Source organism: Barbus barbus, assembly GCF_936440315.1.
Source record: "Barbus barbus genome assembly, chromosome: 5".
Taxonomy (NCBI): domain Eukaryota; kingdom Metazoa; phylum Chordata; class Actinopteri; order Cypriniformes; family Cyprinidae; genus Barbus; species Barbus barbus.
Window position 1 is genome coordinate 30,951,103 of NC_136733.1, and position 12,686 is coordinate 30,963,788.

At 37.0% G+C, this 12,686-nt stretch overlaps 1 protein-coding gene across 3 annotated transcripts in view; it reads right to left on the reverse strand.

Moving 5' to 3' along the window:
* LOC306870313 (glutamate receptor 3-like) overlaps positions 1 to 12,686 on the reverse strand; it is a 40,705-nt gene that overhangs the window by 12,434 nt on the left and 15,585 nt on the right. For all 3 annotated transcript variants that reach the window (XR_013784248.1, XM_079417512.1, XM_079417511.1), the window contains exons 9-13: positions 12,202 to 12,309; positions 9,628 to 9,834; positions 8,315 to 8,688; positions 5,653 to 5,851; positions 24 to 271 (exon numbers count right to left, since the gene is read on the reverse strand). Coding sequence is in view for 2 of the 3 variants with exons in the window: in XM_079417512.1 (XP_079273638.1) it covers positions 24 to 271; positions 5,653 to 5,851; positions 8,315 to 8,688; positions 9,628 to 9,834; positions 12,202 to 12,309 (1,136 nt within the window). In the remaining variant the exon portion in view is untranslated. The remainder of the gene's footprint in view (positions 1 to 23; positions 272 to 5,652; positions 5,852 to 8,314; positions 8,689 to 9,627; positions 9,835 to 12,201; positions 12,310 to 12,686) is intronic.

A 12,686-nucleotide genomic window follows, 5' to 3' on the forward strand; every position in this document is an offset into this window, starting at 1 on the left:
AATTGTTATATTATTCCACCCACCTTAATGCCGACCCTTTGGGCGTGGCCACACCGTAGCCCTTGGAGTCCAGGTTCCCTCCCACCTTCATAGTGTCACACGGCTTTCTCTGCTCGATGTATTCGTTCATCGTGGACTCGAGCAGGAACGCAAACTTCCCCTTCGACTTGCGTACGCGAGCCACTCCGTCGGGGGTGGTCTTAACAAACACGGACGGCTCGGCTGACTTCATGTAAGACCACATCTTCTCGTAGACAGCGATCTTTGAGCGCTGAAAGAAAGAAAGGACAAAGAGGAAATAACTGAAAGGTTAAGAGAGGGACATGTGAGTTTCGTGACCTTTTACAAAAGTGGCTGCCTAAAACTTCCTGTCAGCAGAGATGGACTGGGACTCATTTTGTGAACCATGACGGATAATTCTCCACTATATTATGAGAAAAGTAGCAACATTTGGTTGCATATACAGTCATGGCTAAAAATATCGGCACCCTTGGTAAATATGATCAAAGAAGGCTGTGAAATTAATCTGCATTGTTAATCCTTTTGATCTTTTATTTAAAAGAAATTCACAAAAATCTAACCTTTCATTGGATAATAAGAATTTAAAATGGTAATACACATTGGCCACAATTAACGGCACCCTTTTATTCAATACTTTTTGAAACCTCCATTTGCCAGTTTAACAACTCTAAATTTTCTCCTATAATGCCTGATGAGGTTAGAGAACACCTGACAAGAGATCAGAGACCATTCCTTCATCCAGAATCACTCCAGACCCTTCAGATTCCCAGCTCCATGACGGTGCTTCTTCTCTTCAGTTCACCTCACTCATTTTCTACAGGGTTCAGGTCAGAGGACTGGAATGGCCATAGCAGAAGCTTGGTTTTGTGCTCAGTGACCCATTTTTGTGTTGTTTTTTAGGTTTGAGTTTGGACTATTGTACGGTTGGAAGATCCAAACATGGCCCATTATAAGATTTCTAACAGAGTCAGTCACTTATTGATTTTTTTATCTGTTGGTATTTGATAGAATCCATGATGCCATGCGTCTAAACAAGATGTCCAGGACCTCCAGCAGAAATATAGGCCCACAACATAAAAAATACAGCAGTATATTTCATTGTACACATGGGGTACTTTTTTATCCCTGTGTTCACCAAACCCATCTTGAGTGTTTGCTGCTAAAAAGCGAATTTTTTAGTTTCATCTGACCATAGAAGCCAGTCCCATTTGAAGTTCCAGTCGTGTCTGATAACTGAATATGCTGGAGTTTGTTTTTGGATGAGCTAGGAGAATTTTTCTTGAAACCCTCCCAAACAACATGTGGTGATGTAGGGGCTGTTTGACAATTTTTTTTAAGGTTTTCTGACCCCGAGACTCAACTATTTTCTGCAATTCTCCAGCTGTGGTCCTTGGAGAGTCTTTAGCCACAAAAACTCTCCTCCTCACCGTGCATTAGGACGATATAGACACACGTCCTCTTCCAGGCAGTTTCGTAACATTTTCTGTTGATTGGAAATTCTTAATTATTGCCCTGATGGTGGAAATGGGAATATTTCACGGCTCTAGCTCTTTTCTTAAAGCCACTTCACTAATTTGTGAAGCTCAATTATCTTTTGCTGCACATCAGAAATATATTATTTGGTTTTTCTCATTGTGATGGATGATGAAGGGAATTTAGACTTTGTTTTCCCTCCTATTTATATTTCTGTGAAACAGGAAGCCATGGCTGGATAATTTCATGTTCATAATCACCCTGGAGTGCTCAAAATTGTGAATATGAATGGGAATATACTTCAGAGATATTTTACTCATAAGAATTTCTAGGGGTGCCAATAATTGTGTCCAACGTGTATTTGAGAAAAACATTTATTTCATAATGATATTTCCCCCATTTTAAATTCTTATTATCTAATGAAAGGTTAGATGTTTTGTTAATTTTTTTAATAAAAGATCAAAAGGATTAACAATGCAGATTCATTTTCACAGCCTTCTTTGGTCATATTTACCAAGGGTGCCGATATTTTTGGCCATGACTGTATGACGAGTGTCAGGAGCATTTCTAGCCTTTCATCAGTATTGAAGCACAGGGCCCCCAACAAAAAATTTCTCTATATTTAAATACTCTTTTGGGTATAGTGATATATATTGTCTTCACCTGCCAATGTTTCTTGTTCACAAGCTGTACACGACTTCTCTTAGATTTCTAGGTCTTATTAGATCAATACTGATTCACTGGCATCACTAGATCTTATTTTAACAGATGACTGAAAACATACAGTACATCGCTGCTGAAATATTATCAGAGAAAATTATTCTCAGATCAGTATACGGAAATCTCAACTGTCAGGCAAAGACTTATCAGTAATATTTTACTGGGGCACATCAGTAAAAAGGTCCAGCTAGGATATTCCATTTAAATGTGCATTAAATTAAAAACCTGAAAAGCACAAAACATTGTTTCAGATGTCTCACAACATGAACATCCCACCCCAAACATGATCAAATAAAAATTCTCAAACTCTTCTCTCGATCGGTATTTTGTATAAGAGTCTTCAGGAATGTTTGATCTTGGAGAGTCCTGCTGTGAGGAGACTAAACCCGACGAGCATCAAAGTATAAAATCTTAGAAAATTACAATAGAAAATTAAAACCTCTTAAAATAATCACTTAACAGGTCCCTCACATTGTCTGCCCAACCAAGGCCATTACAAACAAGCTCTATCAAAAATTAATAAGATGACTCACTGAATACAAGACTATATATATATATGTAAAGAAAAAACCTAAACACGTCAAAACACAGTTCTCCCACACATCATTCTCAGAATGCATGGAAGGAATGAAAGAACAGATAAATCATGGCTCTACTTATCCTTGTAATTGTGCTGTAATTCTGCATTTGTGGTGATTTAAAGCTTAAGTTTCATAAGCCAAAATATTCTGTGCCCATCTCTTGCGAGGGTAGCTATAAATGGCCGTGTAGCGGACAGGATATCTCTGGAGAAAGCACATACACACACACCTAAATTTATTAGGACAAACACACACACACACTCTCTGTTTTATAGGACAGAGTTTTACACACATACACACATGTCCTACATGTAAGTAGGTTAACTTGACCTCCAAACAGCTGATGTAGGAGTGTATGTGAATGTGTTTTTCTCAAGTTTTTTGGCACAAACTGTAGAATTCAAACAGGAAGTGTGTAATTTCTGTGCCACCAAATGGAAATGCAAAAATAATTACTCTTTTCAGATCTCTGATAAACATATAGTACCAACTTACACTACTGGATGAGCTGTGTCTGGCCAGTCCAATCCTCAAGTACATAAGAGAGCCATTAATCATGATGGACACTTAATTGACTTTTAATATTTGATTAAAATTGATGATTTTTTTATATTTGATCCAATATATTTCCATCTGCAAAACCCTAAACCTAACCCCTCCCCGAAATCTTTTGGTATTTTAACATTATCATTAAACTATCATTATCTTCATCAAAAGAAGTTCACAAAAAACAAAAACTCTTGTCATCATTTACTTATGTTTTTTAAACCTGTATGTGCAAGTGATTTTCTCAGAATGCAAAAGGAGTCATTTTGAAGACCTTTTCCATATAAGCCTTATATTAAATGTAATTTTGTAAAATGTGTAAAAATGTGCTTTTGATTTAATTATATTTTAAAATTAAATATATTACTGTAATAGCAAAGCAGCCTTAACTCTTCAATGTCACATAATCCTTCAGAAATCATTCTAATATGCTGATTTGGTGCTTAAGTAACATTTATTCAGTAGTTGTATGTAACAGAATTACGTAATTTAATAACAAAATAAATGTAACTGTAATCAGTTATAGTTACTGAGAAAAAATGTGTAATAAAATTAGTTAATAATGAAAATTTGAAAGATTACAAAGGGGGTCACAACTGAATATTTTCACACACATACAGATTTAATTGATTTCTTTTTTTGATCAATTGCATCGACTGCTCTAAAATATGAGACACCAATGTTTCAGGAGTTTAGGACACATAATTGTTTTATTATCTATTTGGGTTTATGTAAATGCTTTACTTTTTTAAGATTGACTGTTAGATGCCAGTGTTCCCTGTATGCAAATATTTGATTTCAAAAACAGTTTTACAGCTATTAAACTATTTTTTGTTATGATTTTAAATCTGTATTTACAGAATGATCTCAAAGCGAAAAGAGGCGCTAAAGTCTGATTTTGTGGTGACCGTTCTTTAAAAATTAATTATTATAATCCTAATTCTAATGATGAAAGATTCTAAAGCCTGGTTTAAATGTTTTAAAATGATTATCAGTTGCAAACATTTGTTAGAAATTTAAAAAAGTAATCAAATGTAATTAGTTTCATTACCTTAATAAAGTAATTGAAATAGTTATGCTACTTATTATATTTTTAAATAGGGTAACTTGTAATCTGTATTACATTTCCAAAGTAACCTTCCCAAGACTGCATTTATTATTATTATCAGTGTTGAATACAGTTGCAGCGCTTAATATTTTTGTGTAACTCTGATACATTGTTTTTTCAGGATTCTGTGACGATTGGAAAGCTCAAAAGAACTGTTTATTTTAAAAAAGTCTTTGTTTCTGCTTTTGATCAGTTTAATGCATCCTTGCTAAATAGTATCATATAGGCCTCTTTTATGATATTGTATGGTGCTTTTGCATCCTTTTTTGACGTTTGAAATGTTAGTTCTCAATCATTGTAATTTCATGTAAAAGTCTACGGCATAACAGTTTCTCCCATTGTGCGCCATGGAAGAATTAAAGCCATCAATTTTAGAATGACATGAGGGTGATTGTTTTGTTAAACTGCTTGTTTTGTGGTGACCATTCCATAATATACCCACATTGCTTTTCTACCTAAAAACCTAAACTCAAACCAACATTACCATCTAATAAAGCCGAGTTATATTCACTACTTGCTTAGATAGTTTGCTGAAATAATACGTTATGAACACAAGATGGAGACTGCCTCCACATCAAATTCAGCCAACATCTGTGTCAGCTGCTCTCCTGTCATCTTTGCTCTGATCCAGTTTGTTAACAGATGACAACTCATGAAAGAGAGAGGAGCAAAAGGGCACCACATTTCATGTGTTCTCTATCTCCGTCTCCAACCACTCTATTGGGTCTGTGAGGTGACAGTGACTGTGTGAGTGACTTGATTACGTGTGTGCGAGTACATATACATGTATATCTGCTTTCATACACTCACTCACTCCCACACACACCCAGCAAGTAATTGTGACAATAAGGTGAAATGACAGGATGAGCTCATCAGCAGTGGTGTATCTGGGTCATCTTAAAACTGCCATGTACCCTGTCATCTCAACACACACATGCACACACAAACACACACACTCTGCCTCTGGCTGGCTCACATGAAAAACGGTTTCTGGCTAAGATTCAGTAAAACGTCTTTAGTCATAGATGGTCACATGTCTGTGGTGACATGTCTTTGTCAGATTGCCAACTGACTGTCATCGCAGTTTAGTCTCACAATTTACAATTTTTATTATGATCAATAACCACAAAGGCTTATTTCCTCATTTTGGCTATAAATAGCAGTATTATTGCATTTGACAGTATATTTTTATTGCTGTCTTACCCTGAAGAACTCTTTGGTGGAACCGGAGTCGAGTGTCCCGTAGGCGATCTCAGTCTGCTTGGCCAGGTCTTCTGCACTCTCTATAGGCGACACCATCCTTTCCACAGTCAGGAAAGCAGCCAGATTGGCCGTATAGGATGAAATGATAATCAGAGTGAAGAACCACCACACACCACCAACAATACGGCCAGACAGAGACCTGAGAGACAGAGGGAGAGAGGGAAAGAGGGAGAAAAGGAGACAATAGGAGAGCAAACAAAACCGAAATGAAAAGTTAACAATTAGTACAGATGTATTGAAACTATTACTGCCGATAAAAGATGTAAATGTTTTCAAGAAACTAACAAAATCACAAGTACAAGTGAAGCTTCTGTTTGGACAAGCCTGTGTCATGAGAGACAGCAGAAAGATGAGGATGAGAAGCACAGGGTCACAAAGATCACCTCAAGAATGAAAGACAGGAATCCAAGAGGAATTAGGTGAGTATGTTGGGCAGGAAAATCAAATGAATGAATAGACAAATGATGGAATGAGTGAAGAGGGCTGGCACTCCTCCACTGAAACAGTTTATAAACACCAACTGCTGACAATAAAATAGAGACATGCAGCAAGAACACGGTAGCCCTCCAAGAAAGAGAAAAAGAGAGTGAAAGAGAGAAAATCTGAACATTTTACCGTCAACACATGGTGAATATAAATTATTTTAGTTGGTGCCCAGCATTTTTGGGTGAATTAAGCCTTTATTATTGTGCCTGAAAAGTAGTATAATTCATGTATTTTTTATTTTTTGGATACAATAAATATATAATCTTTAGATTTTTTTTTTAAATATATAAAAATAAATTATTTTCCTTTTTTCCTTTTACTGTAATAAAAAACCCCCACATTAGATTAATTTCCAAAGCATGCAGTTTTCATTGTCTTTATGTTTAATAATTCTGATATCATTAACAGTAAAGGCCTGTTCACACCAAGTACGATAACTATAAAGATAACGATAAAGATATAGTTCTAAAAATCTTTCTCAATAGCAGAGTCAACACCACAACTATAACGATAAAGGTACAGAGAAATGATATCGTATCGATATCGAATCACTTTCAGAACTATTTTTTTCCAGCTGATGAATGATAAAAACATTGACAGTCAATCAGAATCAATCCTACCATTACGAGCTCGAGAATTTAAAGCGGCAGACAAGCTTGTGCTTAGAATTAAACAGACGATATCGTTTGCTGGTGTGGATGCTTATATCGTTATCTTTATAGTTATTGTTCTTGGTGTGAATGGAGCGAAAAGTTTTAACAAAAAATGTATAATGTGCAGTAACTGCAAAAATAATTAGCTGAAACTGATTCGTGTATTTCAAATTGCTTGTTTTTTCCCTCATTCTAAAGTTGATTCGTGCAAAACAAACTGTTAAATGATTATATGTCATTGCAAGTGCCAAAATTGGCTACCAATACTGACAGATTATGATATTATTGGGGTGAATGTAGTTGAAAAGTTTCTTTAGCTTCAAAGAAGAGTATGACTAAAAAAATGAGAACCACTGATTTAAAACAAGCTGTACTTCAAGAGAGAAACAGAGGAGATAAAGATAAACAGCTGTTGTGACAATATTGTGACTGATGAGTGACTAAGTGAATGATTGAATGAATGACGAAAGTGAAGTGATGACAGAATTAACATCGTATACATTTTAAGATCTTGCTAATTACCTATAAAGCCCTGAATGGTTTGGCACCTCAGTATTTGAGTGAGCGCTTATCGCATTATAGTCCTTCACGTCCGCTGTGATCTCAAAACTCTGGCCATTTGATAATACCTAGAATATCAAAATCAACTGCGGGCAGGAGATCGTTTTCCTATTTAGCACCCAAACTCTGGAACAATCTACCTAACACTTTTCGGGAAGCAAACACACTCTGTCAGTTTAAATCTAGATTAAAGACCCATCTCTTTAACCTGGCTTACACATAATACACTATTACATTTCTATAATTCAAATCCGTTAAAGGATTGTTAGGCTGCATTAATTAGGTCAACCGGAACCGGGAACACTTCCCAAAACACCTGATGTACTTGTTACATTGTTAGAAGAATGGCATCTACGCTAATATTAGCCAGTTTCTTTCTTATTCCGAGGTCACCATAGCCCCCCAGATCCAGACTGTATCCAGATCAGGTGGTGGATCAGCACCTAGAGATGACCTCTACAGCCAGGACACCTAGATGAGCCCCAGAGACTGGTCCCCAGTGAAGACCCTGTCTACAAGACAGCCATCGGGACAAGACTACAGGAACTAGATTTAGCCTAGATTTAAACTTCTGATTTTGTCTGGCCAGAGGAGAATGACACTATTTCGACAAACTATTTCCCCGTCTAAATACTGTAAAGCTGATATAAAGCCACCCAGCTTTATATCAAGCCGATATAAAGCTGCTTTGACACAATTTGCATTGTTAAAAGCGCTATACAAATAATATTGACTTGAGAGAATAGGTTAAGGTTAGAAGATAAGTTAATTAAAAAGTGAAACACCCTAAGTAGAATAACATATATGCACCATGAAAGACAATACGACCATAAAATGCAAAGATGAGGGGAGAGAGAAAGATGAGGATGGAGAGACAAGGATGGGCTAAATAATACACCAACCTTGGTGAGATATCGCATCCTTGCTGCATGAAAGCTCCAAGAGAGAACCAGAGACTGTTAAAGATGCCGAAGTCGTTAGGCGGGTCGGGGGGCGTCTGCGGATCCTTCGCCTCTTCATTCTCATCCAGGTGCCATTCGTATGGACTGAAACGACTCACCAGGAAGAGAACCACGCTCACACCGATATATGCAAACACAATACACATCCAGATCTCATAGGCCAGCGGATCCAGGAAGGAGAAGACTCCTGGTTTGGACTTCTGTGGTTTCTTGATCATGATGGAAATGCCCAGACTCATGAAGGGCTTGGAGAAATCTATCACCTCCTCCCGGACAAGGGTTATAGTGAGAGGAGCCACAGCTATATCTGCTCTCTGGAAACATGGAACACAGTAAATTTCAGTTCATAATACCAGGGAAAAAATTATGTCATGGGATGACCATGGACATGTGATTAGATGGTCTGCTATGAACTGAGGAATGATCAAGCTGTTTGAATACCAACAACAAATAAAAGTACCTTTGGTTCATTCTTTACATTTATCTGTATGCTATATCTGTAAGTAGCAGATGTTACCATGTACTTCTGTCCCAAAATGCCTTCTTGTCTCCATCTGCTTATGAATGCAACTCAGAACTCAATTTAAAATTCAACAAAAGGTCTAAATAGAACTTCATAATAATGTTTTGTGTAGCGATGCTATATTCATGACATTGTCAATAAATATCTTATGATAAATTCTTGACAGGATATAAAAATTATATTTAGTAAAAACAAATATGATATGTGTCTCATATTCAGGATATGTTGAATGGCACACAAAAACAAAACAAAAGCAGAGACACACACATGCACACACTTCCTGTCATTCTTACAGTGAATAAAGAATAAGTTGTTTAGTTTTAACAGGAACCAAATGGGTGGAGCTGATTTTTGTTTCCCCAAATAAATCCATTTTGAAGGCCTTTACCCATGCAGAGAGGCACTAATTTTGAGCTTTATCGTGTAAAAACACTGACCATGACCAAAGACTTGGGTGATGTCAGCAACACCAGCAAAAAATTAAAATCACAGTACAATGTCAAAATAAATCATGTGACAGAGGAAAGAATGATGAGAACAACTCTGACAAGCACCATACGGTGAAATGTTAAGAGATAACGAGAAAATCTTGCATAATATATTTTGAACTTTTATTTTGACAGCGTGGTCAGTGATTTTATATGATGCCTCCAAAGTGTTGCTGGTTTCACACAGCCACTATTCCACTACCCACAACTTCCCATTGCAGGATCATTTTCCCAGGACTCACCCCATATACCAACTCCCCCACCATGCCGTTCCAGGTCTTGGTCTCAGGGTCGCGTGCTCCGTATTTCCCATCAGCCACAACAGACAGTTTGTACTTTATGCCCACGTGCTTTGCGATTTCTGATGCCAAGTCTACACAGTAGCCCTCATAGCGATCATTCCCTTCCAACTGCATATAATTCCTCTTGTACATTACATATGGAGCTTCCTGTTAACCAAATCAGATGAGGTTCAGCTGGCTTTCATACCGACAGTCCAGAACACACACACACATAAAATCACTGATTAGTCTGCAAACATACTGATATGTGTCACACATACACATTTTCACACCTCTTTCATTCTTACTCATTCACACAAACACTGAAATATACACATGCATTGTGAGTCTCGTAACAACAATGTGACCAACAGCCAAGCTACCAGACAAACAGCAGCTGCAAGGAAGGCTAGTTTGAATTTAAATTGGGTTTTGGGATTGTGGACAGAGCTATTTAATGGTGGTTTCTGATTTCTCAAACTGGAGAGAGAAAAAGAGACAGACGTGTGGAGTTGTAGGTCCTCTCATTAGTAGAACTCATTTGTCAGTCTAAAGCAAGCAAGTATATAGACGTTTAGGGGACTGCTTAAAAAAACTCACACACATGTTTGTGTCCAGTGCATGCAGGAAGGCTAAAGAGGACAGCAGAGGTTTTCTCACATGTGTGTGCTTATTTTAATTATTTTAATAAGGCCAAATCTGATGAAACTTCAGATCAAAATTTAATAGCATCAGATCAAACTTGAGTTTTCTTTGATCTTATTTACTGAACCCCATCATCCATATTTTCAGTCGGTTTCCAGCTATTTTTACTGGTTTCATTACACAAGCACGTCTGTCCAACCTGTGCAGGATGAAACGTTCTTTTTGCAAACTCTTATTAAACTAATTTTCTAATTAGCCTGCTTTCAATTTCTGTATCTACTTATGAGGTCATCATAGGCAGAGTCAGAAAGAGGTCATAATCACTTTTAAATGTAACATAAGGCGAACCTTATGGTACATTTAAATATGACTTTGCTTTTCTATCTAAACTTAGTGACATTTGTTTATGTAATTCTAACTGGTCTTACAAATGTTCATCTTGCTAACGTAATGTAACATCTGCATTAAAACAACTGTATTCCTTAACGACAGAGTTCTGAAGCTCATTTAATTTTTTCCTACTAAGATTTGGTTTGTGTGACCTTCAGGTTATGTATTATGCAAAAGATTAATTACCATATGCATCCTTTAATTAATATTCTTTCCGTTTCATCTCAGTCCTCTCCTCTATCCACCCCTGCCCTCAAGTTCTCAGAGTTCTTCATTAAGGACATAATTATGAAACACGTTTAAGCCCAGCTGTAATCACTGTGCAGCTCCAACCGATTCACTTCCAGCATTTGGTTCAATTAACATACGTTTGTTTAAACACAGCGAGTCGTCCAACGTAACATGTCCAGTAGTCAAAACATCTCCATGTGCACAACCTGGCACACGTCCTGTCTGAAATTCTGTAGATTAAGAAGCTTTGCAATTCTTCATATTTAATTTATTTCTATAATTTATTTAACATATGAGTTGGCAGCTAAAGTCAATAAGAGAAGAAATAAAATTCAAAATAAATTTTGCTATTTAAATGTGTATGCAACATGTATACATCACGTTGGGAGTTACAAAATAAGTGCTGCTCGGTCTCTTTTTGATCCAAGTCAGATGTTTTTATTTTTAGACAAAGAAAATTGAGCTGTATGTCAGAGGATGTATCTCAAGAGTGGCTCTGCATTTGTATGCATTTTATTTTGTAATATCACTGGAAGACAATATTGAGCTTGTTCTCAACCAGGACTCCTTAATAGTCAATAATAAATCAGAGAAATATGAAAAGCAATCTAATCAAAACTTTAATTGGATTGATTTGCTATTGTGTGGGAGCTAGCTACACTCACTCGGAGAGCGACATACCTGCTCACATTCATCGTATTTGACAATTATGTCATTTTTAGAGAGCTAAGTAAAGAACAAACTGTCTGCACCTAATGGGCACATCTGATTGGACAGATGGACGTTAAAAACAGGACCTCGGCCAGAAAACACAAAACACATCTGAACGAGAGACTCTTTTTCTGATGCTTACTATTTCACACCATGTGTGAGAAAACCATCAGCCATGCGTTGTGTGTATATTTCTTTACAGTTTCTGCAATTTGCATCAAGCTTGGCATCTCAGTCTTTCAGTACTTACGTTTGGTGAGGTGAAAGAAGCAGAGAAAGCAGAGACAGCCTAACCTATTTCTTACCAAAGCCAGTATTGTGATGTCACTGCTACAACAGGCCACTGGAATGGAACTGAAAATGCTTTGGCACTCACACGGATACAGTTGAAACACTCTTCTGTGATCGACTGTTTCAACATGTAGTGAGTGAGTGCAAAGCAAAGCGAAACAGAAAAACGTTCTGCCCCCCCAGAATGCAATGCAACTGTGACACTAAACCTGAAAGGGCAGAAGGATCATGATTCGGTATATTTAAAAGCAGCTTTAGATAGTGTACCATAATAGTAGTGACCACAATGGTTCTGTTTTCCACAGAGGAGGATTCGTTGGTAACCTGCTGCTCCACTATATAAACAAATTTCTCATATTCATTCCAGTAGCCAATCTGCAAGGGACAGAAACAGCAACAGCATAAACAGAATCAATCAATCACAGTCCACCAATAACACAAATACAGCAATTCAGTAAGAGAGTGACTCAGTAGAAACATGATCTCATGACTGATGGAGGAAGAAAGCAAGTATGAGGGCAGTTGGAGCGTTTAAGTGCATATCATTTTCCTTGAGCTTTCAAGAGACAATATTTACTCGCACTATATGAAAACATATTGTAACTTCAAAAAAATGAAAGAAAAATGTAACATTTTATGATGAGGGTCTAAAAAAGGGCAGAGAAAAAAAAACTTATTTGTATAGTGTCAGGTTTTTTTTGCTACATATACAGCGGTGGCCAAAATTTTCACCAGCTAAAAATGGTTTTAAG